Source organism: Chelon labrosus, assembly GCF_963514085.1.
Source record: "Chelon labrosus genome assembly, chromosome: 15".
Lineage (NCBI taxonomy): Eukaryota > Metazoa > Chordata > Actinopteri > Mugiliformes > Mugilidae > Chelon > Chelon labrosus.
This window is the reverse complement of record NC_140348.1, coordinates 1,815,759-1,842,292: the sequence shown is the minus strand read 5'-3', so window position 1 is coordinate 1,842,292 and position 26,534 is coordinate 1,815,759. Positions and strand designations below refer to the sequence as shown.

General features: G+C 39.0%; 1 protein-coding gene across 3 annotated transcripts in view; it reads left to right on the top strand.

The window, feature by feature from the left end:
• Positions 1–1,017: 1,017 nt before the first annotated feature.
• Positions 1,018–26,534, top strand: part of vps8 (VPS8 subunit of CORVET complex) — a 50,145-nt gene continuing 24,628 nt past the window's right edge. For 2 of the 3 annotated variants that reach the window (XM_084561853.1, XM_084561852.1), the window contains exons 1-17: positions 1,018–2,501; positions 4,761–4,829; positions 6,873–7,003; positions 7,179–7,275; positions 8,274–8,306; positions 8,767–8,821; positions 16,639–16,763; positions 18,022–18,108; positions 19,503–19,570; positions 21,334–21,487; positions 21,577–21,636; positions 22,787–22,894; positions 23,001–23,081; positions 23,971–24,141; positions 24,766–24,840; positions 25,614–25,649; positions 25,948–26,038. In XM_084561853.1, the coding sequence (XP_084417979.1) occupies positions 2,223–2,501; positions 4,761–4,829; positions 6,873–7,003; positions 7,179–7,275; positions 8,274–8,306; positions 8,767–8,821; positions 16,639–16,763; positions 18,022–18,108; positions 19,503–19,570; positions 21,334–21,487; positions 21,577–21,636; positions 22,787–22,894; positions 23,001–23,081; positions 23,971–24,141; positions 24,766–24,840; positions 25,614–25,649; positions 25,948–26,038 (1,720 nt within the window). In that variant the 5' untranslated portion in view covers positions 1,018–2,222. The remainder of the gene's footprint in view (positions 2,502–4,760; positions 4,830–6,872; positions 7,004–7,178; positions 7,276–8,273; positions 8,307–8,766; positions 8,822–16,638; positions 16,764–18,021; positions 18,109–19,502; positions 19,571–21,333; positions 21,488–21,576; positions 21,637–22,786; positions 22,895–23,000; positions 23,082–23,970; positions 24,142–24,765; positions 24,841–25,613; positions 25,650–25,947; positions 26,039–26,534) is intronic. The other variant, XM_084561854.1, reaches the window with a different exon arrangement.

The following is a 26,534-nucleotide window of genomic DNA, read 5'->3' as shown; positions in this document are numbered from 1 at the left end:
TCTCTACACAAGACCATAGTCAGGCAGGGAAGCTTGTTCAGTGACAGGCTGCTGTCTCTGTCCTGCTCCATGGACAGGCTGAGGATGTCATTTGTTCCTCAGGCCATACGGCTATACAACGCCTCTCTGTGAGGAAACAACTGGACTTTGGTCATTACTGCCAATACTGTATATTTTTTACACAGCAGTATATATATTCATATTTATTATATAACTTAAATATCTTTATATCCCTTTCTATGCGATGATGAAGCTACTGGACACTGAATTTCCCATGGGATAAATAAAGTGTCTATCTAATCTAATCTAATTTAATCTAATCTGTCAAACTATTTCTAGAAGAAGATGAGAATATCAGCCGGTCTCCACTTAAAAAGTGCCTCAGAGTGTGATGAGAAGCATGTTTTCATGCACTAAGGAGGACTTCTGGCTTTTTTTGTGGCAGACTGTCAAAGCCATTGCCTCCTGCTCACAGACATCGTATTGTGTATTTGAATATAGTGTTTTTACAGATCAGTGTTTTTTGGTGTGGCCTGCACATTTCTTTATTTATTGGCGCTGGCCTGTGCATCAAGAGTGTCAAAGTCCTTGCGTCCATCACACAGACAGGAGAGAAACTGACCATCAGGACCAGCAAGAAATTGTAATTTTAAGTTAGAGACACTGGTAAGCATTTCCACTCCTAATTTATAAAGTTAAAAGTATTTGCACTTCTCAGAATTTTTTACATTTCTGCATAAAAAATGACTAACATCATGAATCTTGATGGTAGACAAAGAGCACCAAATCATTCAAAGGAAAAAATACGCTTTTGTGTATCATTTGTTTACTTGGGGTCTATTTGTCTATTTATTCAAGAAAATCATTTGTACATATCTGTGAGGTCCAAGAGTAAGTGAACCCATGTGTCCACTGATACATTCTCTGCTAGAGGTTTAAAAACAACTTGAATTCAGTGTTTTCATATATATATATATATATATATATATATATATTATTGAGCAATGACTCATCTAAGACCTAGTCTGTGTTTTCAGATGAAATCCTCAGCTGCTTTTCAACAGAAAATGAAATGGAAATGGAATTCGAACCCCCGCCTCCAGAAGACACTGTGACCAGACTGCTCGGCCATTCTGATGATCTCAGGGATTAACCGCAAGGGTGTATAAGAAGATCAAACAACAAGCAATGAATTCAATGAGAAGAAGATGTCGGTCACTGCCAGAGGAACTGATGTTGGGTTTATCTCGAGAAGATAAACTACTGATTGTTTTTCAGGAAAATAGCAAACATTATAGGTCGGTTTCAGTTCCTTTTTGGCTAGTCCAAGATCCAGACATTGACTTTACATAAGAGATTCTAGAGTTAACTTACACATAGAGGAATATCATAACAGAACAATTGCGTCTTATCTAAAATATTTACAGATGGTGCCAGTGATCCAGAGAGTGACAGAGCAGGATTTGGTTTATATGCGCTACAGCCTGGAATAAAGATCAGTCAGCAGATCACAGATGGATGCTCTGTATTCTCCACAGAGCTACCAGCTATTCTTTGGGCACTGTGGTGAAGAGAAGATGTAAGACTGGGCCAAGTCCTTATTTGCTCTGACCCAGCAGCTGCTCTGCTAGCTTTGAAAGAAGGTCAGTCGAAAGCTCAACCTGATATAATTAAAGAGATTTTGTTAGTTTTGTTTAAATTAGGGAGAGTGGTTATGGGCATAAAGCTCTGCTGGGTCCCTGGATATTGAGGGAAATTAGTAGATTAAGTTGCAAAGTCATCCTTAAAAAGATGAAATACAATAAATGTAAACCCAGAGTAGAAATGAGAGGGAAAAAATCAAGGAATCTGTTGAAAGGGAATACTACTGTGGGAAAGAGATAGCAGAGGAACACATTATTTTGCTATTCAGTCCCAGGTGAAGACGACCACTCACTATTTAGGAAATAGACAGGACTCCTCAGATTGAGTATTGGATACTATGGATTAAATCAGAACTTGTACACTGCGGGGAAACATCCTACAGGGTTATGTGCGAGCGGACGACCTGACACAATGTAGCCTGTTTTCCTGCAATGCACCAATCATAAAGAAGAAAGAAAAGCCTTGTTTAAGAGAATGTCCGATCTAGGTGTTATGTCTTTTTCTTTTAAATCATCTTTGTCCATAATGATGACCGCTATTTGATTGTGGAAACAGTTTTACAGTTTATACATGATTGTATGAGCTTTGACGTGTTTGTACACAATCGCGACCTGCAGGGGGCAGTAATACGCCCAGTAGCGGCAAAACTGGCAAAAAACCCAGAAGAAGAAGGAGAAGGCAAAGAAGAAGAAGAAGAAGAAGCAGGAAGTGGTGCTGGGGAGGCGGTCCCCTGTCTTCTCTTTAATACTTCTAATACTCTGTGTTGTGTCCATGTAAACATTGAAATGTCTCAGTCTCCAGACGCCCGCAGCCTAGTCTCTGCCTCTTCCCAGCTGAACCTGATGGAGGTGGACTCGGTAAGATACTCTATTCTTGTTCTACTGTCATGGCGAAGAAAGGCGTGAAGGAAAACTGAATTCTGTGCTTACACAGCAGTCTGTTTTTGTGCTACACAATCAAATGCAGGCTACCAGTAGCTTGCTACACTGCTACACTCTGTGGACATAGGAAGGACACGTTTGAATTAACATTAGGCTATCTAGTGACAAGTTTCAAATGAAACCCAGCTGCCCGTGCTGGATTTTACACTAAAATTCCCTTGCAATATTATTTAGGAGTAATTATATTGACCGAAAAGGCATAAAGAGGCCGACTTTAGCTGAAACCACTTACAGAGACTTCTAGTCACTTGATGAAATGCAGATGCGAGCTACAGAGTGACAAAACAGATGAACGCTACCTGCTACAATGACACAGCTTTAGACTGAATTCTGTCACCTGCATCTGCATCTGTCATAGACTCCAGGGGAGCTGACAGTAAGTAGAAAGGGCAGCAGATAAGTACGTTGGGAGGACTAGCAGGAGAGGGATACACAAGAGAAGCCAAATACAGTACATTTGTAGCTATTATTTTTAGACTTTGCACTTTTAATAATTGCATTAGGCATTAAGTGTTTACTACACATGGGGTGTGTGATCCATCTTGCCACTGGGTGGCGCTGTAGTCTGAATCATTTAGCATCTTCTAAAAATGATACAATTAAATAATGAATAATCATCAAAAACTGAAGCATATGCCTCAAATCTGAAGTATGCTCTGTCTTGACAGCCTTCTGGATCTTAAGTTCTTTGGTACAAGAGATTAAACTGTGAAGCAACTTTATATACTGATAATTTATTTTTTATTTTTTAAAAAAGAGCTATGTACAGGAAAAAAAAGCACTTGCCACTACAGTTTAATTCCTGTTTAACTGGCCTCACATGGCCCAGCAAGTCTGATGCTTTAACACAAATAAAATGACAGCAATTAAAAAATATTATGTTTATTTGTTTATTGCAGCATCCTTCTGTGGATACTGTTAAAAGCAGTGAATGATGAATGATGAATGAATGATGAGATAGGACATAGATTGTAACTAAAGGTGATTTCATGCCTGTATTTCATTCCAATTCAAGTTCGGATTAAGATACAAAATGTTGCGATATTGCATTTAACCGTCGCTTAGCTGGGGGAACAAACGGCATCAGGATGTAAGGAACACCCCCTTGCCGCTGTCATGGCATATGCTTTGTCTGCAATGTGGTACGTGTAAAAGTAACACCCACGTAAATGCCAGGGCCCAGGGTTCCCACAGGAGCATTACATTGAAAGGAGATCATCATTGTTTGTTCAGTGTTGTGGCTGATCAGTGTATATAAAGATGGACAAAATTAGGCCAAAGCACGTTAGAATTACTGATTTAATGACCTCTCTCTAAGAATATGGAGGTTCTCCACATTCTCCATTAAGGAAATCAGTGATTCCCCGAGTGATTAGTAGCACTTGGAAACGTATCCATCCATGCCTAGAGGTTTATCAGCCTTCAGTTTTGCAATTGGTGAACAGATTGATTTGGCGTGGTTATCCCTTATTTTGTACATTCTGTTGCCTGCTGCTTTTTATATGCCAGCAACTTTGTTTTAACTTCATGCCTATTTAGATTACTTCATCACACTATTTTGTTTTGCCATTTATTGCTTACCCCCTTTCTTATTTCTTTCTCCTGGCCTCCCATGGACACCTGTAGTGGAAAATGAGTGCACATTCAAACTGTAATAGGATCTTGATTGGTTTAAATAGATCTTTGTACGAGGGCTGGGTATCACCGCCACACACCCAATTATAAAAGGTAACACTTAGTTACGTTATTCTAAGTTGTTGATTTTTTAGCTTTTTCTCCCTGAACTATCCTACCTTGGCTTTCAGTGGGATTCCATAGGTGGAAATCTATTAAATGAAAGAATTATAAAGGTAAATTTTCTTTGTCAGATTGTTTTTTACATCCCTCAGCTCCTGAGCTGCCTTAAAGCAGCAATGTGAGCAATCTGCAGTCTGTTGAAAGCAAGGAGTAGGAAGAGATCAGTTGTTTCTTGCTTAGAAAGCAGTAGCACTGTGCAAGTGAAGCGTGGTTTTTGGTGTTAATTTGTGGTGAACCACATGAAAGACGTGTTGCCAGTTAGACTGAGATTAGATATGCACACAACAAAGAAAGCATAGAGAAACAAATGCTGCATTGTAACCTTCTGCTTCTTCTTTTTTTTTTCTTTTTCTTTTTCTTTTTTGCTTCTGTTCCCAGATCGACGATAAGGAATTTGACATTCCCCAAGTGGATACACCTCCCACACTGGAGAGCATCCTTAATGAGGTCAAATACATGTAACACATGAGTACTGTGACAAGTTTTTAATGTTCTTTTATTCAACTGCTCCATGTCCCGTCGGCAAGCAGTTACTGAAAATGTATTGCTTTAAGACTGTTGCTATGTGGTTGTGTCAAATAAATGAAAGCAAAATAACAAAATCTAGACCTGGCTAACAAACTTATCCAAGTTGAAAGCAACAAGCAAAAGGCCTAAATATCTTATCTACAAAAGAAGGTATAATCCAAAGTACATCAACAGCACCAACCAATAATCCTAGATTGTATAGACAAAAGGTTAGCTACCCGAGGAGGTGTATAACGGTACCCCAATCTCACCTGTAGTCCGCACCTTCCACCTCAACTAACATAAATTCAGCTCCTAGGTCCACACGTCTCAATAACAAGGCAGGTAACAGAAATCAAAGCAGCATCAAACCTTGTCATGTAGGACCTGAATTGTAATTGGACGATCTAGGGCCAAACCAACCAATCAGCAGATACCACCAGACTTCCCAGTTGAAATCCAGTTGCTGAATTACCTAAAAGACCAGATGGGACGGGAGAGAGAGAGAATAACACAGAAAATACGTTGGCCCCTGCCTGGCACGTATTCAGATCTGTCATTCAACCTTTCTTCTACTGTTTCAACATGAACTCAACATTATGACTGTCAAGAAGGGGGATTTAGTGCATGACTTTTGTATTAGATTAGATTTGTTTTCACTAGTATATCTAATGTTTCTGAAAGTGAATGTATATTTCCAAAGAACAGCACATAACTTCTTCACAGTCTGGTCTGTTTCTAACTCAGGCTAAAATGCATTAAATTAACAGCCAGGAATAAACACAATATTTTACACAAGGATGATAGCACACTGTGTCAGAGTCAAAAAGACATACACTCGCAATACCTAGTATTCAAATACTGAATTGAAACATTTACAATTAGTAGGTTCAACAGCAATAGTAAGTTCTTAGTGTAAGGCTTCAAAGTTATAGTTTTCAGTAACCAATTTTTGAAATTGTTCTAGATAGATTTGATGAATAAATCAGTTCTCACCATTGTGCACTTGTTTGAAAGTACAGCTGGATGTCTGTTCTTCTGGTAAACGAGTGGTGTTGAATATTAAATTCTTTTTCCAGTCTAAGCATGGATTCAGGACGCCGTGATTGAGGAAGGTCCTCGGTGGTCTTTGTCATGCTGTCACTCATGATTCCACCCTCTTCTCAGTTTAAATAAAGGCCAGAAGAGGGAAACTGAAAAAATACGATTTGAAAGTGAAAAAATAAGAATGAAATCTGTACAAGAATGAGGCGTGGATCTGAAAACACAAAATCTGCAACTGAAAAAATAAGAAGTCAAGTATCCCAGATGAAAAATTGAAAAAATAAGTAATTTATTCAAAAACATTCCAGAACTGAATCAAAATGATCTTTAAACTGAAATAATCTTTCCCTACACTTACTTTTAGTTTGAGTACCATGCTGTGTGTCAAGTTAACCTTTGACACTTGAATGAAAAGTTTGTCCCAGAATTGGACCCATCCATGTCAGACTGCGGCAAAGAAGTATAACTCTAGCTTGAGACAGCCTATATGTACTGTACTGTGGCAAGGTCTCCAAGATACTTGCGACAACACACTAGATTTCATTTAGGCTTATTTCGTTACACAAGGAAGAAGACACATGTCTCAACATGCATTCAGTCCACATTTTCACTCAAGGTCAGATAAGTTAAACCTCTTCATCACACCCTACACTTTTATATGTTAACACTTGCATCGAACACATTTTTAAAAAAAGAATATTATGAGCCTTTCCCTTGGGGTCTTTGTAAACATATTTCCTCACAAACATTATGTAACTGGTCTATCTGATATAAATATAATGATAGACTCGCAATGTGAAACAAGAGCCAGTAATACCAGCCAGATACATACACAGGGTGATATAGCAAACACACTTCTAGCTGAAGTGTGTTTGCTATATCACCCTCTGTTTGCCCTTTAGCTGAGGTGTCTTTATTTTGTGGGTTCATGTGTTGCAGTTGGAGGATGAGGAGGAGCCATTTGTGTTGGAGGACACTTCCGTGCTAAACACAGACAACATGGATGCTCACTCCTGTGACACCTCTTCTCTAGCCAGCTCTGATAGTGGAGATCCTGCATATCTCAAAAGGCAAGATCTCTCACACACACACACATAAAACTTCCTGCTTTTTAGGTGCTATTACATAATTATACTTGCTTACACGTCATGTACATTGGTTCTTGTTTTTGTTGATAAAATGATTTAATTTTCTTTGTGTGTCTTACCTGTGTTTTAAGAGTGTCTGTGTGTGGACATGTTTCAGAAAGAAGAGGACAGTGGATCTGAATGCCACAGTTCATGGGTCTGTCCTTCGACACAGCCTGCTGAAGGGTATCTCTGCACAGATCGTCTCTGCTGCTGTAAGGCTGTCACCATACATACCGTACATCTCGGAGAGATGATGCATTCCCCTGCCCCGTACCCCAATCTTAACCATCACAACTAAATGCATAACGCCAATCCTTAACCTAACATAAATCTAATTCAAACCTAAACCTTAACTTGAAATGAATCAGTGCATGTATCAGCCATAACAGGTGAAGTGAATAACGCTGCCTAATGTGCCCAACCCACTGATGACCAAATAATTCAGAAATGTTTGAGAACACGAGTTCAAGGTGTTGACTTGGCCTCCAAATCTCAATCCACTTGAGTGGGATGTGCTAGACAAACAAGTCAGATCATTGGAAGCCCCACTTTTCAACTTGCAGGCCTTAAGAGGATCTGCTGCTTATGTCTTAGTGCCAGATACCGCAGCACACCTCAGGAGGTCTAGTGGAGTCCATTAATCATCTGGCTCAGGCTATTTTGGCACCAACACTATATAAGACATAGTGCTATGGCTGATTGGTGGATGCACACACACAGTAACACAAACATAAATACATGTTTTCATTACTTCAGAATTTTTGACGTCATTCATTTTGGAGGCCAAGTGCAACCCATAACCAGACGAGTGCAGGATTCCATATGTATAAACCATATGAATCTCCACTTCCTTGCATGCACAGTACTGTCTGAGACTGGAGCCACGTTATCGATTATATTAACAACCTAAAATGACAGAAACCACTCTTGGAAAAAAATGTATTTGATGTTTACGTTTTATTTTGGCCCAAGTCCCATCCACTAACATAGAGGGAGTGGAGCTTATGACCTATACTGTGACCAGCCACTAGGGGGAGCTCCATATGCTTTGGCTTCACTGAGGAGCCGTCATGGCGTCCATTATTCTACAGTCTATGGCGTTAACAGATTTGTTTCAATTAAGTGACGGATACAAGAAAACTACAGAAATGCACCTAAAGGTAAGGCCAGTGTATTCAGTCATAATAAAAACATTTCTGTCTTTACTCAGGACAAAGTGGATGCTGGACTGCCAACTGCTATAGTGAGTATTCATCTATTCAACTAACAATTCAGTGAAACATAAAGCAATGATAATAGTTAAAAGGATTTGTAAACATGGTCTTTTAATTGCTTTTCATGCTTCCATGATTAATTTTACTGCTTCAACATTTTAAACTGTATTTTACATGCAGAATACATGGGAAATACATTTAGAAATAGATGTAATCAAATAAATTTGGAGTCAAAGATTTTACTTTTGGTTTACAAAACACAGCCAACCAGCTACAACATTTACACAAAATGACAATGGCTTAACAATAAGAGAATGTGAAGATGTATACACTTTGGGAATCAATAATTTAGTTATCAATAATATAATTCATAAAAATCTCTGACAGCGCAAGTCTTGACAGCAGGAAGTGTCTTGTCCTATTTTGTATATGTTCTACCTCGTTCTGACTTCTTTTAATGATTTCTAACCTATATGTTTTTGCTTTTAGACTGTGTCGGGTCTAATTGCTGTGGGAACGTCTCATGGTCTGGCTCTGGTCTTCGGTGAGTTACCTTCACTATATGCTTGCTGTGATGTGGAGAGTGTTTACACATTTCAAGCCTTTTACAATGGAAGTAGAACACAGTTTAGACAGAGTTTTTATTTATTGCAACCTTACATATGTCCCATCATTGTAAACATTGTGGCTCTGTGGATCACGGTAACCTCTGTATTTTTCAGTACATCTGGGTGAACAGCACAAGCTCATTGCACATTATATTAATATTAAGTATAATGCAGTTTTGTTCTCAGCCTAGTTTTGCAAAAATTGTGCTTTATTAAAAAAAAAAAAAAAACAAGATATGTGTAATAGAGACAAAACTAAAAGGAAATGTAAAATGAGGAGAAAAAGCACATATATGTAATATTTTAAACAAGATTACTTTCAAAGCAGATATCAATTTGTCTCTGGATGAAAAGAAAAAGATTTTTATAAAAAAAGACCTAATTCTTCCTCCTAATGACAAGGGTAAGAAGAGCCAACGCTTTGTTATGACCTAGCTCTGCTAGGGGCCAGCTAAGGCTGGGCAACAGGGTTTTGACAAATTAAAGAAATTCTTAAAACTAAATGCAACTAAATTACCTTTATACCCCCATCTCTTGCCAAAGTCTTGTGTATATATATAAGTAGGGAGGTTGGCAGTAAATACCAAAAGGGCATCCACATAGAGAGAAGCACGGAGACACGCATGTGAAGTTGGTCGTGTCGCAAGGCCTGTGGTTATTTAATATGTTTTTATATTAATTTAATACGTTATTATTTTCCCAAAGCTACATTTCTCTAAAGTTAAGATAAAACAAATGAATGAATAACTTGAGGCTAAAAAAGGTTTGGTCTCTGAGAATACAACAGATGGGAAGATGTTTTCCAACCGTTGGACCAGTAGTTTTGAAAGTAATTTAAGGTCTACATTTAACAAACTTGTGGGGCAATATGACCTACATAGTAAGGAGTCCTTACTCTTTTTAAAGAGAATGTCTGAGGAAGCGAGGCAGAATTAAACACTTTAGTAAACCTATTTGCCAACAGTGGTGGGCTGTTACCAAAAAGTTTTATAGAAGGAATGTTAGGAAAACAATCGGGTCCAGGACATTTACCACCAAATTTAACTCTATATCAGTCACTCCAATCCCTCTGCCACATTTTGGTCAATAGTAAGGATGTTCATTTTATTAAATACTGCCTTAAATAATGAATACATTTAAGGCATTGAAAAATACTGTATATAAATGAGCACATTCCCCAGGAGCCCACCCAAAACTTGTCCAACATGTCCCCAATTACTTAGAGACAAGTTGGACACACTTGTCTCTGCAGAGCAAGAGCCCATCTTTCAAATTTATATATTTTACATATTTTATAAATGTAACCATTTATTTCCTCATGTCTTTTTTTCTGAGGCCCTTGCGCTGGGAATAGCCATTGCCAGAAGTTCTATGTTTTTGTGTTTTCATTTCTCCACACCATTCTCATGAACACAGTGTCCAATGTTCACCCAGACTGAAGGATGAACAGATCAGAGCCAGTGTCTAAGGTCAACTTCACTATGACATCTTAACATAGTGCAAAGGCACTGTTGTTAATTTCGTTCAATGTCTGTCACATAATATATCAGTCTAATTGGTAATTCAAGTTTGTGAATCAAGTTTATTAATAACAGACTCTGTGGGGGTTCAAATGTAAATAATTTAATATAAGCCTATCATTTGTATTAGGCTTCAAGCACATAATGAACTTAAATCTGTGAACATGAGAATAATAGATGGAATTCCAATACAGTTGAATTTTATAGACAAATGCAAAGACAACATGATTTTGATGGGCACATAAAAATCTTCTTTATTTGAAACTAGCCATCAAATGTTGAAAAACACTCCAAAGACGGCCTATATAATAAGTGTATCATCAATACTGATTCATCTGCACCTCTTCAGCAAGTGTCAAATTGAGTGAGTGGATTTAGCATCACAGGTGTGTTTTTGAATTACCGTTTTTCTTCATTTGCCTTAATACATGCCAGTATCACTGACATCCACCCTTAGGACTGCTTCACCTGAATCTGACATGGAGGCACTGACAATAGCATAGTCACCCTCATAAGAAATGCAGGAGCCATCAGCCTTTCCTCTTGCAAAGTTAATTTCACTTCCATTGTACATAATATCATAAAGATTATAGTCGCAGTTGTTTCCTCTGTCAAAGATCCCCACCGCAAACCAGTTGTCGTAAAGGTTTCGGTCGAAGGGCACAGAGTACATGACAGCCATGATGTGGCTGTAGTCATTCAAATCTGGGTTAAAAAGGTCATAGGTGAAGACGCCAACGGAGCCGGTGGCCGCTCCGGTGGTCTTGTTGAAAAAGGCGTTGGCAGAAGAACAGGGACCCACCATGGGTGGTAAAGGCACTTCACAGCAGCCACTCTCAATGAACACCCTGAATGATGTAGAGACACAGTGTATCAGATGGGCATCACAGTAGGGTTTAGGGTACCATGAATTCTGCATCAGGGTTGTGTCCTCCTACTGCTCTGAATAATGAAATGTTAATTATGGAATGAGTAAATTAACTAGTGTTGATGTCTATCTTGATGATTGATAGAGAAATGTGTGTAGGTCTATGCTGTTAAGTACTTAAGTGAATTTGAACAAAATTAACGCCTGTGTTGATGGCACCTGCAACACATTACCTTGGGTTGGCCAGAATGTAACTGCCAGAGGTGTTGTTAATTTCAACAGAGCAGTGGCGATGAGGCATTATGGTGAGATGTGGAGTGGTGTCTGGAGGAGATGCTGTGAATTTAAAGCATGACAGCATCAGTCCAGTCAGTTCAGCAAGGCAGTATTCAGTGAGCTATGCTCTGTGTCAACACAGTGACTGAGGGCCTTTTATAGGAAATGCAAAGCTGATGTTACATGTTACAACATATGTGCCATTATAAAGTCAAATAGGACTATTTATTAAACCACTACATTCTAATAAAGCCTATAAAACATTATGGTTGGGGCAGTTATTATTTATTTACTTAATTTACAATCTTTTTAAGTTTTGAATTTTGCAATTCAGTAATTGTTTTATTGCTTAGACATATTTCATTTTAGTGTTCATTATTTATTTTTATAATTTGGGTTACTTATCAGGGACGACGCTTAAGAATTACAATCACGAACACATACATCTAATCTGAAGCACAGCCATCAGTGCTGGTGTTGACAGATTAGACCAAACTGACAAAGACACTTGCTTTATACTCTCATTTTGTTATATTTTTTTTGTTCATACATATCATTTATTTTTCTCATTTCCTCCAGTCAAGTTTTTACTTTCATTTCATTAAACTAAATGTTTTGGACTCCTCCTTCAACCTTTGATTGGGGCAGAGGCTGAAAATACGTTACGCAAGGTCACATGGCGCGTAAATGCCGTAATGAAACTGAGATGTAGTGCAAAACAGTTTACAACACTATGGTTTGGAGTTTGACATTGTGGAGTAGTTAGATTAGTCCTAGAAAAAAAAAACCCTTATCAACATTCAAGGAAGTAGGTCGAGCATTATCAGTGGGCATATCAAAAAAACTGAAAGCATAGATGCCTAAAAGCCTAGGACCTTTTTCCACCTGTGGTTCTGAGAATACTTCTGGGTGGGGGAACTGGCCCGTTGCACAGTTTGTAGTTCCAGTACCTTTTTTCTTTGTTTTATTCTGGTGAACAGTTTAATTTGGGATTTTATAGCGGAGTCAGCCGCTGTCTGACACCATGACTCAGTAAAACGGCGTAGCAACGTGAATTAGATGAGAGATAGTAAGAACGATAATTGGATGTTAGATGATTACTATTAAACTATTAACTATTAACTACTAAAACATGGGTTTAGATAGCAGTATAACCTTAAAATATAAAGCAGTATTCACAAGGTATCATCAGAACAAGACACATGGAAGAAAAACCAATTGTTCCTAACCTATCAACGCATGAATAGCAATTACAATTTTAACAGTTTCACTTCACAATGTATCGTGATCCTGTATGCTAGAAAAATAGTTTAGTTTAGTTTATAGGAATGGTTTGTGGGTGGTTGTCTCTCTTCATATATAAGAATGTTAACAGGGTGCCATGATGTCTTCTGCAAATGATAGCTTAGTTTAGATTTTTTATTTATATATTATATTGGGTAATTAGAATTGTTACTCTTAGTTCTGGGTTTGATCTAGTTGTGTATTATTAACATCAGTGCCTTTGTCTTTTTTTAAACTTTGTCTTCATGAATAACCCCAAAGAGCAGTCCAATAAATCCAATAAGCTAAAACATTAAACTGTTGATGGTTTTCTTTGACTAACTGTCCAGTGTATAAACTGCCTCTAAAAATAAAGGATAAAGGACTAGAGACACACTAAACTTTTCAGGGCGAAGGACTCGACAACAAAATCAAAAGATGGATAAATGTCATAAAGCAGAATCAGCATTACCAGTAATTACCATTAGTAAAATAAGTTTCAAGCTTTACTTTGTCAAATTTCATGTCGGCATATTATTACTTACCTTTTAACGATCTTCACAATCAAAAAGCCAAAACTAGTTGTTCAATTTGCCAGGTTGTGGCTCCAGGTTTCATACAGAATGTGGTAAGGCAGTGACATTGCCCATGAGCTGCTCAAACACCACATTTTATTGACTCAGGTAATCAGGACTTCCCTTATCTCCAGTACCAGCTACCTGCACCTCACTGTTCCCGGATGTGACTGCACCCTTATCACTGTGACACGATTGAATCAGACTAATTACATCACCATATACTTTTGTTACAGACTTTCTTTGTTCGTGCCTTTTCAAATAGGCTCCAAGTATTTGTATAGGGAGGGATATCAGGAGGGCAAGGACTTACAGGTCTGCGACTTCTACAGAAATGCCGCCTCAACACAAACACACACAGACATGCTGTTTTTTAGCAGATTTATCAAAAATTAAATAAAAAAAATAAAAAAGAATCCCTTCTCACCCCTGGGGTGACCTTTTTCTCAGGTCAGGACCCCTGCTTTATTCGACATGTTAAATATTTGTTTTCTTTGCGTAAGCAGCTTTGTCAACCTTCCTGCAGTGAGATAGTTAGATGAATTATCTTCAGACAAAGACAGATTTCTGTGGAAGTAAAACCACAGACAGCAGATTCCAGCTGATAATTATTATGGTATGGGATAGTTGTACACTCCCCGGCCACTTCAGTAGGTACACAAACAAATACAACAAGCCACAGCCTCCAAAATGAAAACACAGTTGAGTCTAGAACTAACTGATGCTTCTGCTATCAGGTTGCTATACATAGACAGTCGTACTTTTAAATCAAGATTTTAATGACTGTACCTTTACATGGAAACCTTGTTATTCTTCCTGTTGTAACATGCTTGTTGTAGAACATATTCATTGCTGGATTGTACATGTGTCATTACCGTGCCATTGGCTCTAGTTTTCCAACTCTCTCATCTTACTCATGCAAGTAAGATAGAAGATTGATTGAAAGATCAATTGATCTTTATTTAATTGTGCAGGCTATGTAAACTGTCCTTGTCTGGTTTTAGGTTAAAGTATAAGCTAGCTAAAAGAGCATTGATCATTTCAACTGTAGACATAAAACCTTTGATTTATATTATGATTATAATCTGCAGGGGAAAATGCTAAAATATGCTAAGAGCCGTTGCCCCTATAGATACAAAATTAATTTGTTTCAACAGTTGATTTGAACTATGATGTTATATGGGTTTTGACTGATAAGGATTTCAATTTCACCGTGCCTGACCTATGTTTCTTTACATTGCTGAAATAATGATGCCGAGGCAGGAAAAGGTATGACCATCCTTGTCAGATCAAAATTAATGTTACTCATTTTATGTACCATAACTGGCAATAAGACGTCACCGTTCATGTACAGTCTGGTTTGGATGAACGACTTTGATGCATGCTTTGAGTTTGTTTTTTCCATTCCATTATCATCCGCCTATCCAAGGTCGGGTACCCATGGCAACAGGCAAAGTCTGGAATTTCAGATCCCTATTCCTGGCTATGCATTCTTCCTGGGGGATCCCAAGGCATTCCAAAGGCCAGTTGAGATACATCCCTGGGGATATACCTGGGGTCTCTTTCCAGCTGGCCGTGCCTTGTAAACCTCTAAAGGAAGGTGCAAAGGAGGCATCCTCACTGGATGGCCAAACCACCTCAGCTAGTCCCTTTCGCAAAGAAGGAGCAGTTCTACTCCAAGCTCCCACTGGAACTGGAACTCAGATCTACTGGCCCAGCTTAATCTTAACCATGATGTTTCAATACATAGCTCGCATTACTGCAACTGCCATCCAGATGTCCGTCTTTCATTCTATTTTACCATCACTCGTGAACTCCCTAAGATACTTGAACTCTTTTGTTTGGGGCAGGAACTCTGCCTCAACCTGACGAGAACAATTCACAGAGCACCATGGCGTTGGACTTGGAGGTGCTGACTCTCATCCCGGCCGCTTCCCACTTGGCTGTAATCCGGCCCATTGTGTTCTTAAGGTCTCTGCCTGATAAAGCTAAGAGTAACATATTTTGCCAAACTCAGAGATGCATTTCTGAGGTTCCCATACTGGACACCCTTGTCACCTTGGTTGCACCTTGAGATCCTGTTCATGAATACCATGTTTGGCTGTTTTACCCCAGCAGAGTGCAACACCCAAACATGCTTGACTTAATGGCCAGGATACAGACAAAGCTCTCACTTTGGTTGTACAGCGACCAGACGACTAGTTGTGTTTACTGAAAATGAGAACCACCACAATGGTCTGCCTCTCAACAAGTACTGTCCCCGACCTCAATGCTACATGAACAGGCAAGGCAGTCTGAATAGTCCAACAATATCCAGAGCCTTCAGGATCTCAAGGCAAATCTCGACCACCTCTTAACAGTGCCTTGCTTCTTAGGAGCTCATTAGCTATTTCAGCAGCCTCTGGCCAGGATATAGACAAGGCTTTGCCCAAGTCCTCACACGCACGAACATGAAACCACAGTATATGGTTTGCTGAAACCTGCTTGAGGCCAACCGAAAATACTTCTCCATGGACTCTCCATACTTTTTCCACACCCAAGTTTTTGCGTCTCACTACTGAAGCTGCAGCCCTTCTGGCATCAAGTTACTTACCTGCTGCTTTCAGAAACCCCTGGACCCACCAAGCCCCAGGGTCTTTTATCTGGGACGCACAAACCACTAAAGCACTTTTAGGTGACGATTCTTCGGGAGAATGCTTTGTGTTTTGATTTGGTTATTTGCAGTTAGCAGTTTTATTGCTTTACCAGCTCATTTATTGTCGGTGTTCATTTATATTGATGTGCTCTTAGTTTCCACTGTTGGGCCCAGTGCGTAGGATTTAGCAGCATCTAATGGTGAGCTTGATGGTTGCCACAAAGCGAACACCCCTCCCTCACTCCTCGCTTTCTAATCATGTAGGAGAACCTATGGTTGCTTCCATTTTAACATAAAAACATCAGTGAAGACTGTCTTTAGAGCTAGAATTTTTAATCTGTTCTGGGATACTGCAGAAACTTGGCAGGTGAACATGGCGGGTTCAACTGAAGACAACCCAAAATCTAAACATAAATACCTTTTACATTTACATGTGATTGAGCAAATTGAATAATACAAATAAATATTATATTCTTCATCTAGATTCCCTTAAATTCTACACACTGGTCCCTTTAAAGTTGAGGACTGGGAAAATCTTGTTTATTTGACCATACACAGCTGTTTAAAATTGTACTCCTGTTTCAGAAGTTAATAACTTCCTCATCTCTCTCTTTAGATACCAGTCAAGCTCTGCGGCTTTGTTTGGGTAACAAGACATCAGGAGCAGAATTTGGAGCTGTCTCCGCCCTTAGCATCAACCATGATTGCTCACGACTTCTCTGCGGTTTTGCTAAGGGACAGGTGAATAATACACATACAAATATATAATGTTTTATATACGTTTTTTTGTATTGCATTTCATACAAATGAAAATATTGTTGTTTTGTATTAACTCATGACCTATGCCAGTGGTGTCAAACTCAATCAGTGAGGGGCCAAAATTAAGAGCCGACGCCAAATCATGGGCCAACCAGAATGGAATTTTATTTAAAATGAGATACAATTTGTCTTTTCAGATGTATCATCACAAATCATTCATTAGATATATGAACTTTTTCCAAGCCATAATAAAGAAAAAACTGTTTTACTAACGGGACTGTTTTACCAACTGGGGCCAATACAATGCTATTTTTCACAAGACATTGAGAGATTAATAGTCCACAGTATTGTTTCCTAATGTTATCTGTATGTTGAATGAATTCACTGTTATCGACTCTTTGAAATGGTGCCAGAATAAAACGAGATAAACAGGGCTAATGTGGTAGTTACTATAAGGTAGAGAGCAGAGCTAACCACTAGGCTAAGCTAGCATGCTAATGCCGTGTTAAACATGCTGCTGTTATTTAGCTGACGGGTACTTTCTGTGTGTCTGTATGTTAGTATGTATGTTAACCAACTGGTGTTTAGCTGTAGTGGTGTTGTCATTTATATTTTACTAAGTTTTCTGTTTGCCGTGTGTGCTACCCATACTTTATATCTTCATATCTTTACATCTTTTTACTGTCTATGGTGCTACCATATTTAGTGCTCTAATGCTTGTAGTTTGAGCTTTTATGGGTCAGCCGTACGGACTGATGTAGCTTCAGAGCGCCGTGCTGCCGTAGTCTGCCGATACGCTAAACGGTTGCAGAGGCAACCATGAGACACCGATGAGTTTGTCAATAAAGTTGGGAGGGGCAGCTGATTGACGTACCTGCCTGATGCCAAAAGTTCAGTGATTGCGATGCAGTCTGGGATTTGTAGTATCATACAGATACTGTGGATACACTTGTCCCGCGGGCTTTGAGTTTGACATGTCCGACCTATGCGGTGGATAGTCTACACACCAATATAAAAATCATGTATTGATTTTCAATAAATTAACTTGTTTTTATGACAGTGCAAATAGTTATCCTACTAGTAAAATGTAAGGTTATATTTGTATAAATGTCTGAAATGTGTTGCTTACAATATATATAGTTTAGCTTGTACAGTAATATACAGTAGATGATGTGTTTACCTCTTACACTTGAGATCCTTAACAATCTTTTTAACTTTATCTGTTTGTGTGCATTATTAGATTACAATGTGGGATCTAGCACATGGGAAGCTTCTGAGGACTATCACTGATGCCCACCCTCCAGGAACCGCTATACTGCATGTGAAGGTACACGGACACCATGGACATGAAGAATGAACCCCTTGTCCATATGTTTGTATGATTATTCCCACGTATGTGCTTGCAAGTGCTCCTGTGATTAGTATAACACAACCATGCAGACACGCATGAACTCAGTTTAATTAAGACCTGCCAATAAGGAGTAATGGACCATGTTCAAAACTAAATATTGAGAGGACTTGTTTGGTTGGTTGGTTGTAAGACTTTCCTCTGAGTTTGTATCATACATTAGCAGGATCCATGATGATTGTCCTCAAAGCATGCATTTGTGCATGTTGACACAGCAATGGCAACATCATCAATTCTATTATTATTTAACCCACAAAAGCGCTTTGTTTCTTGAGTGTCACATTCCTTGAAGCACAAAGCGAGGACGAGGAGGAGTGCTAGCAATCATCCACTGTATTTAAATAGTGAATCCTAAACCTAAACTAAGCTACAACTTAATTGAAAGCCAGAATCTTTGACTGAATTCTTCACTATTAGACTCAATTGGCTTCTCTTGGGATGTAAACAAACAACAAATTGTTTTATGTAAAATGCATCAGCTATATCTGTTACTCCTGATTATATCATTTTTAGATGTTGCATGAATGAATGAATGCATGAATGCATGAATCAGATGTATGTATTATTTTATTCCTCCTGTTGCTGTCTTCTCCTCTCCTCTTTTCTCTTCTCCCTCTTACCATGTCTCTACCTAGCTGATGGTTCCTTCACATGAGCTAGGTTCTGCTCAAGATTACTTCCTGTTAAAATGTTTTCCTCACCACTGTGACCTTAGTGCTTGCTCTGGAAAGTGCCTTGAGACAACTGGAACTGTTACTGAACCTATATACATAAAATTGAAATTAAAATTTTAATCACACCCTTGATCTTGTTCTGACATGGCATAGAAACTGAACATTTGATGGTATTTCCTCGTAGCTCTTTTATGTCCATTGACCATTTTCTAATTATTTTTAAATTTACAATTATGGACTATACAGCCATTGGAAAGAAATGTCATTATTACAATACTGTAATTCATTATTTTCAGATTGCTGGATAGCTCTCTAAAAAGTCTCCAACTGATTCAAAGTACTGCAGTGAGAGTATCGATGGGAATTAGCGAGAGAAGTCACATTTCTCTTTGTAAACAATCACATGATTTTACACATGTTCAGTTCATATTCCATGTCCCTTCTAACCAGCCATACACAAATGCATCTGCTCAACCACCTACTTTCTTTAGAGTAGCATTGCTTTGCTTTTTTAGCTGCTGCAGTTAACACACAAAAACAAACAAACTGACTGTGTCTCACACACTCACAAATAGGCTTATTGTGATATGAGCTGGATACTTGATAATTTAACAAAGTCTGTCCTTTTCCTGTCTGTAGTTCACCGATGACCCCACTCTTGCGGTGTGCAATGACAGTGGAGGATCTGTTTTTGAGCTGGCTTTCAGGTAAATCATTCTCATTTAAATAATATAAGTAAGTAAGATTGCTTTATGTATTTAGTTTTTTTACAACAGGCTCATTCACAGGGTCATTGACTTATGTTACGCAGCCATTCTGTATCTCCCTGTTCAGATTTTTCCTTGCCCCTGAATGAAGCACATTCAGCATTACTTTCACATCAATCTCTCTAACTTGAAAAAGTGGATGGGTGCTCTGGCCTGGGAAAAAGCAATCTGTAAAACCTTTAGCTCACACAAGCCAGAGGACATGGGAATTTTGTAAAGAGTTTTTTAGCTCCCATTCAGTGAGTAATCTTTATCGGTTTTGTCCTCAGTTCACTGTTGAGTGAAGGGGATCTCTTCTTAGAGGGTGGACAACATTCTCACCTGTCTTTCAGGTTGACTCCAACCCTCACCAAAGTAGAATAGTGATGGTCTCAAGGCAGTGTCTTCAATCCCAAACAGCCATGAAGAATTCAGGCTTATGTGTGCCACAGTGTGTTCTTTGTCTCACTTCTCTCCCACTGGAAGACAATGGTAACATATTTCATCACTCTGAGGCCGGGTGACACCCAGCAGAGGCTCCAACTATCGAGATGTGTGCAGTACACTTAGTCATAAGACATTTTCTTCTCTCAAATGTGAAATATGTCAGTCCCTGAAGTAAGCACATGGTTGGATTGTACTGCAAGGGACCTACACAGAGTAGGCTGGGACGCTGTAGTGGGCTGTTGTGTCACATCATTCTGTTATTACGCTCATAAGTGCTGGTTGGTGGCTAGTCAGCTATGCTGTGTTTCTCTGTCTACTTCAGACAATGAAGACTGGAACTGAGCAGCTCAACACACAAATGAGAGATTGTGTCTGAGTAGATGGACAGAAGGAAGGAGAATTTTGCGTGCTTGTCCAGCTATTGATAGATGTGAACAAGGAAATACATTGTGGACCAATCACAACTGTAGATTACAACCGGTGTGATTGGTCCAAAATGTTTTTCCATCAGACTATGATGTGACAGTAAAGTGCACACAGGGATACATGCATTGATGTCTCCCTCCAAGTTAGGATCTTCAGTCACAGTTTCAGGGTTCATTTGGCATCCTTAGTTGCATTTTTGTCTCCTCGAGGCCCATTATGGTGCTGGAGACCATAGTTAATGTTCCAGCATGATCAGTTAGGATGCTGTATTCGGGCATGTGGAAAACTTATTCAGCTGTTGGGGAATGAGAAGCTTTACAGACATATTATAGAGAAAACTGTTTTCCTGTCAAATAGGAACTGTGCTCTGTTCCTGTGCAGATGTACAAATATTGTACATTGTACAAATATTTGCAAATTTTCTACCTATTCCTCCGTGAGTCGTCCGGCTGCTCTGGCTTCCTCCCACAGTCCAAACACATGCCCGTTAGGTTCATTAGTGATTCTAAATTGACTATAGGTGTGAGTGTGATAGACTGGCGACCTGTCCAGGGTGTACCCTGCCTCTTGCCCAATAACAGCTGGGGTATGCTCCAGGCCCTGCAACCAGGCCCTGCAACCATCTAGAGGGCAAGCGGTTACTGATAATAGATGAATGGATTTAACATATGTAACAAACTAATTGTGTGGGACAGTTAACCTAAAATATGTTTAACAGATGCCCTGGTAAACATAATTGTGACCATTGACAAGGGAGGGATTCTGATGTGCACCTTCTTACTTTTCCTCTAATTTCTGTGACCTGCTTATTGTCTTTATTTTTGTTTCATCTTCTTTCTTTTTTTCTCCAGGAGGGTCATGGGTATGCGGTCTTGTGACTCTCGATGTCTCTTCAGTGGTTCTAAAGGGGAGGTCTGTTGTATTGAACCTTTGCGTGCTCCTCCAGACTTCAAAGACCATCCCGTAACACACTACTGTCTGCTGGCTATGGCCTCTCTCACTAAGGTATTCACAGTGCATTGTCCAACCTTCGTTTATCTACACACTATGTGCGAAGTTTGAGATGTTTTTGCCTTTTGGTTTCCTTTCAACAGATTCTGGTCATTGGACTAAAGCCCACCTTGAAAGTCTGGATGACTTTTCCTTACAGCAAGGTCTGAATTTCTGTTTTTGTCTATCCTGTTGTCAATGAATGCATGATGGCTTATATTTACTGAAACTAAGACTTTTAATCCGTCATCCCAGCTATACACCAACCACGTACATTAGAATGAAATTACATTTCACTGAATCAGCAGTCAACAATGACTATACACAGATGCTTAAGAAAAACAGTGATCAGGAGTCTGGGGGCCTGTGGGATGAAGTTGTAACAGAACCTGGTTATTCTGGTGCAGGGAAAAGTCCAAACAGTGTTGGTATTAATTCTGTGTTAGCTTCTGATTCTGTGCTGAGGTTGCAAGTTAGTTAGTTACGTACTATTTTTGGTACTTTAGTAGTCCCCACTAATGAGTTAATAAGTTACGAAAAGTATGAAAAGTCCCAAAGAAACTTCTAGTTTTCTTGCACCTACACAGATCACCCTTCATGCTCAGTACTTTCCAGTATGATCCAGTAAACCAATAGTTAAATACAGTATACTACTTACTGTGGAGGATAATAAAGTTCCTGCAGTGATCGTGCTATCATTATAATCGGAATGAGTGCAACAACATTGATATACCTCAACATTACTGAAACCACAGAGTAAGACAGATAGCTGGTAATAACTATGTCAATGATGAAATCAGCAATATATGTAATAAGGAGTGGTCTTATCTACACTTCATGTAGGGCTATCAGCAGGTGTGCAGGAAGTATTCAGATCGTTCACATGTCATTATTACTCTTGCATTCATAAACTGGAAAAAATGATTTAAGTGTTTTAATTGGTTAATATAGAAGTTGTGTTTTTACACAGTTGCAGCTTATTATTTTTCTTAATCAGTCAATAATTTTGTCCATTCATTCATTGATTGTTTGGTTTGTAAAAGTCAAAAAATGACGAGAATCACGGTTACCAACATTATCCAAAGTGACACCTTCACAATGCTTGAGTTTTTTAAAAACGTTTTGAAAGCTGGACCAATTAAATGTTTTTACAAGAAAATAACATAAATGTTTAGTGTTGGCATTACATTTGGTTAATAAGCAATATTTTGTGCCCAGAAAAAGAACGTGACATCAACTCCATAACCATAAAAGTGCTATACAGTTGCAGAGACCCAAGATATTCATTTTATGTTATGCATCCTCTTTCATTAGTCGGATCCATCCAGTGTTCCCCAGCTTGCCTGGCAGTTTGTTCCTGCTCAGAAGACTGTCAATCCCCTTCTGGCTTTTTGCAAAGGAGATACAGTCCACTTCCTTCTGGTATCTGCCCAACCTCCCTTTTAACTTCAACAGTGTCTGTGTCTGCTTACTGGATCATGTTTTCTTACTGAAATGATAATGACTGGGAACACTGCTGTTTGCCCAGGTAAAGAAGGAGGACACGGGGACCATTCATGTCATCAAGCAACGACAACTCCATCTCAGCTGTGACATCATTAGTTTGAGTGTAAGTACCTAAAACAGGCAAGTGGGCCAGTTGTAGCGCAGTTTATTTATTTATCCCTCGATATCTGACTTTCACTCCCCTATGACTCATGGGAGCTGCCCCATTGTATAATCTGTACGTTCTTTGGTTAATTATTATTGAGTGATTTACACTGATCACCCACAACATTAAAACAACTGACAGGTGAAGTCAATAACATTGACCATCTTGTGACAATTCAATGTTCTGCTGGGAAACCTTTGGACCTGGCATTCATGTGGATGTTACTTAGACATGTACCACCCACCTAGACCAGACCAGACACCCCCACCCCATAGCAATGACACTCCTTAATGACAGGAGCCATCCCCAGCAGGATGCAGCCTGACACAGACACACACACAAAAACGGCTTAGGAACAACTCAAAAAACATGGCCACACCTTTCATCAAGTATCTGTAGGATGATCAACAGATGCCCGTCCCCTCAACCCACAGGACCCGAAGGTCCCCACTGACAACATTCTGTTACCAGACACAGCAGGACACCGTCCTGAGCTGTTCAGGAAGGTGGTCATAATGTTATGTCTGATCAGTGTATATACAGTTTCTGTAATTGTGCCTCTTCATTAAACAAATAAGTGGCAGAATTAAAACACGGTGGAAAATGGATTAATAAAGTTTATCTATTTATATACCAGAGTGTGCAAGAGCAGTTAATAGACAGTGATTAAATGTGCCCCTGGGTAGAGTAGTGATTCAGAATGATCTCTGGGGCCTTGTAGCAGTTGAAGCAGCGCCCTTTCTAGTTTTCCAGTTAATAATGGGTCAGGTTTTTATGGCTATATAACTTTGTTTATTGTCACGGAAAAAGCATGACCTTTTGTACTGTCGCCTCTGTGTCTCCGCAGTGGATTAACAGCCATACACTGGTTCTTGTGGACAGCCATGAAAAGCTTCAGGTTGTGGACCGACCCTCTCAGGAGGTTTTGGAGACTCTGGACTTGGAGCAGGTGCAACTGGTCTATAACAGCCGACATTTCAAATCGCTGGCCACTGGAGGAAATGTCTCCCAGGCGTTGGTGAGAGATTAGTTGAAGACAGGATCAGAGGTTAAACTTTATGTTGTTTAGATCAAGAATGAGGTGAAGTGTAAGATGCAGTAAAAGTGTATGGTGTAAGGTTAATTGGCCTTGAATGACAAGACGTTATTGCTGTTTAAGGGCTGACATTTAGAACTAATGTGAACATGGCATAGCAGAGTTGAGCAGCTCTTTCTATGCCGACTTGGAGCTTCTGTCTGTTTTAGTTTTGTTGTCATATAAAAAGTACTCCAAAAAGTACAGTGATGTGACATTTTACTACTTAATAAACTTAAATAGCTAAGAACATATTAGTAGAACATTCAGATGTTTATTTTTACACATATTACTGTGAACCCACAAAATATTTATACACGACAACCCGCACATTTTCCATATTTCTCTTGATTTTGAATGAATCCTCATAATCATCATAAAATGTGCTGCTCTAAAATTAGAAGAGTCTTCCCTGTTAGATTAGAATGGCTAGATCAACACACACACAAAAACCTAACAAACTAAAATCCTGCCATATTTGATAAAATGAATTCTGAAGTTCAGCTGAAGGTAATGTCAGTTTTGACTGGACCTATGTGTGTATCTAACAGTGTGCCTATGTTCCAGGCTTTAGTGGGAGAAAAGGCTTGTTACCAATCAGTCTCAAGCTACGCAGGACAGATTGTCTATTTGGGCACCAAGGTATTGTATTATATTCATATTCAACTCTTATGTTGTCCATGTCTGCATGTACATTTTGTGAAGTTATCTTTCCACGCAAATTGTCCATGTGGGAGCTGTTGAATGAATATATTCTCATGGCAAAAGCAGGCTGACACCAAAAACTGTTTCACTTGTGCTGTATGTTAAAGAGACTCTAATATGATGGGAGAGTAAATATGCTGCCTTTAGCAGCATGTCCTTGGTTTGACAGTCCTGTACTCCTTCAAGAAAGGAAATACAGCAAAACCAAAACATTATGGAATATATGACTGGTTCCCATTTGCTATTGTCAAATTACTGGCATATGACTCAGCTTTCTATAGAGTACAGTAGGAGTGGCTTTGTTACATATTCCAGGTTACACATTGTTGTACACAGTATAAACGCCTAACAAGCACATATACTGCAAAACACTTGATTGGATCTTGATTGACTGATTGACTAGTTGCAGTATGTGTGAAGTTCTAAAACATTTCCATTTAAATTAACAGTATGAATAATTAGCAAATACGACCGATTACGATCAGTTAGGTTAAGTTAACAAAGTCCTTTTATGATGCTACATGCAGGTCATTGCATAAATCATTTATATAGCATGTTGGTAGAATGTTTTGTTTTTAGAGGTTTTGGTATTTCAAACAGGTTTCAATTATACTGAGCCCTAGAACAAACAGCCCTTAAGATCTGGTAATTAACTTCACAACCTGGATATATTTGTCACATTTTTAACAGTGTTTTATCTTGTCTTGCAGTCAGCTCACATTATGACACTGAGGAACTGGAGAGAGGTATGTTTGATATTGCCTTCAGTAAACATGACTAAAATCTTGAGTCTGTTTGTGGAGTCTATCTGCAGCAAATTACAGTAGCCAATAACCTTAGTACTATAGTAGCCACAAATATATGGACTGTGTTTTCAGCATCATTTTTTTATTCTTAATTTTTTTTTTTTTAAATTGTGTGGGTGGAAGGAGGCAGTCCTAGAGACTTGTTTTATGTGTCAGTTCTAATTTCTGCTGTAAAATAGACAAACTGGACACTCCAAGCATGATCCCAGTTACACCTTGTCAATGTCTCTGTGTCCAGCGTATAGATTGTTTGCTGAAGCAGGAACACTTCATTGAGGCTCTCTCTTTGGCCTGGTCCTTCCACGAGGGAACTGCTAAAGCTGTGGTTGGTGAGTATACTGCACGGCACACATCCAGCAGCCTTAAATCAGCCTATCGATCCCAGTCACAACATACACGTTTCTAGTATGCTTAGTGTATATGGGTTTATGGCCCTTTGATTAGGGAAGGTGTAATATGATTTGTACAGTCTACTTCAATATTTTTGCTGCAATCACATCACACAGCAAAATCGTGTTTGCAGTGTAAAGAGATGCTGACATAATCTGATGTATATCAGGTTAAGTTAACAGATATCACAAACGGTGATTATTGTCTCAGTCTTGATAATCAGACCATGGAGCTGAACTGATTCTTTGTGACCTCAGCCATATTAGAATGTGCTCTTGCACCAGTTGTCTTGCTGTACATGTGTTGCTGCAGCATATACTTACAGGTATACACTGATCAGGCATAACCTTACATGTCCAAGTACCATCCACATGAATCCCAGGTCCATAAGTTTCCCAGCAGAACATTGAATTGTCACAAGATGATCAATGTTAT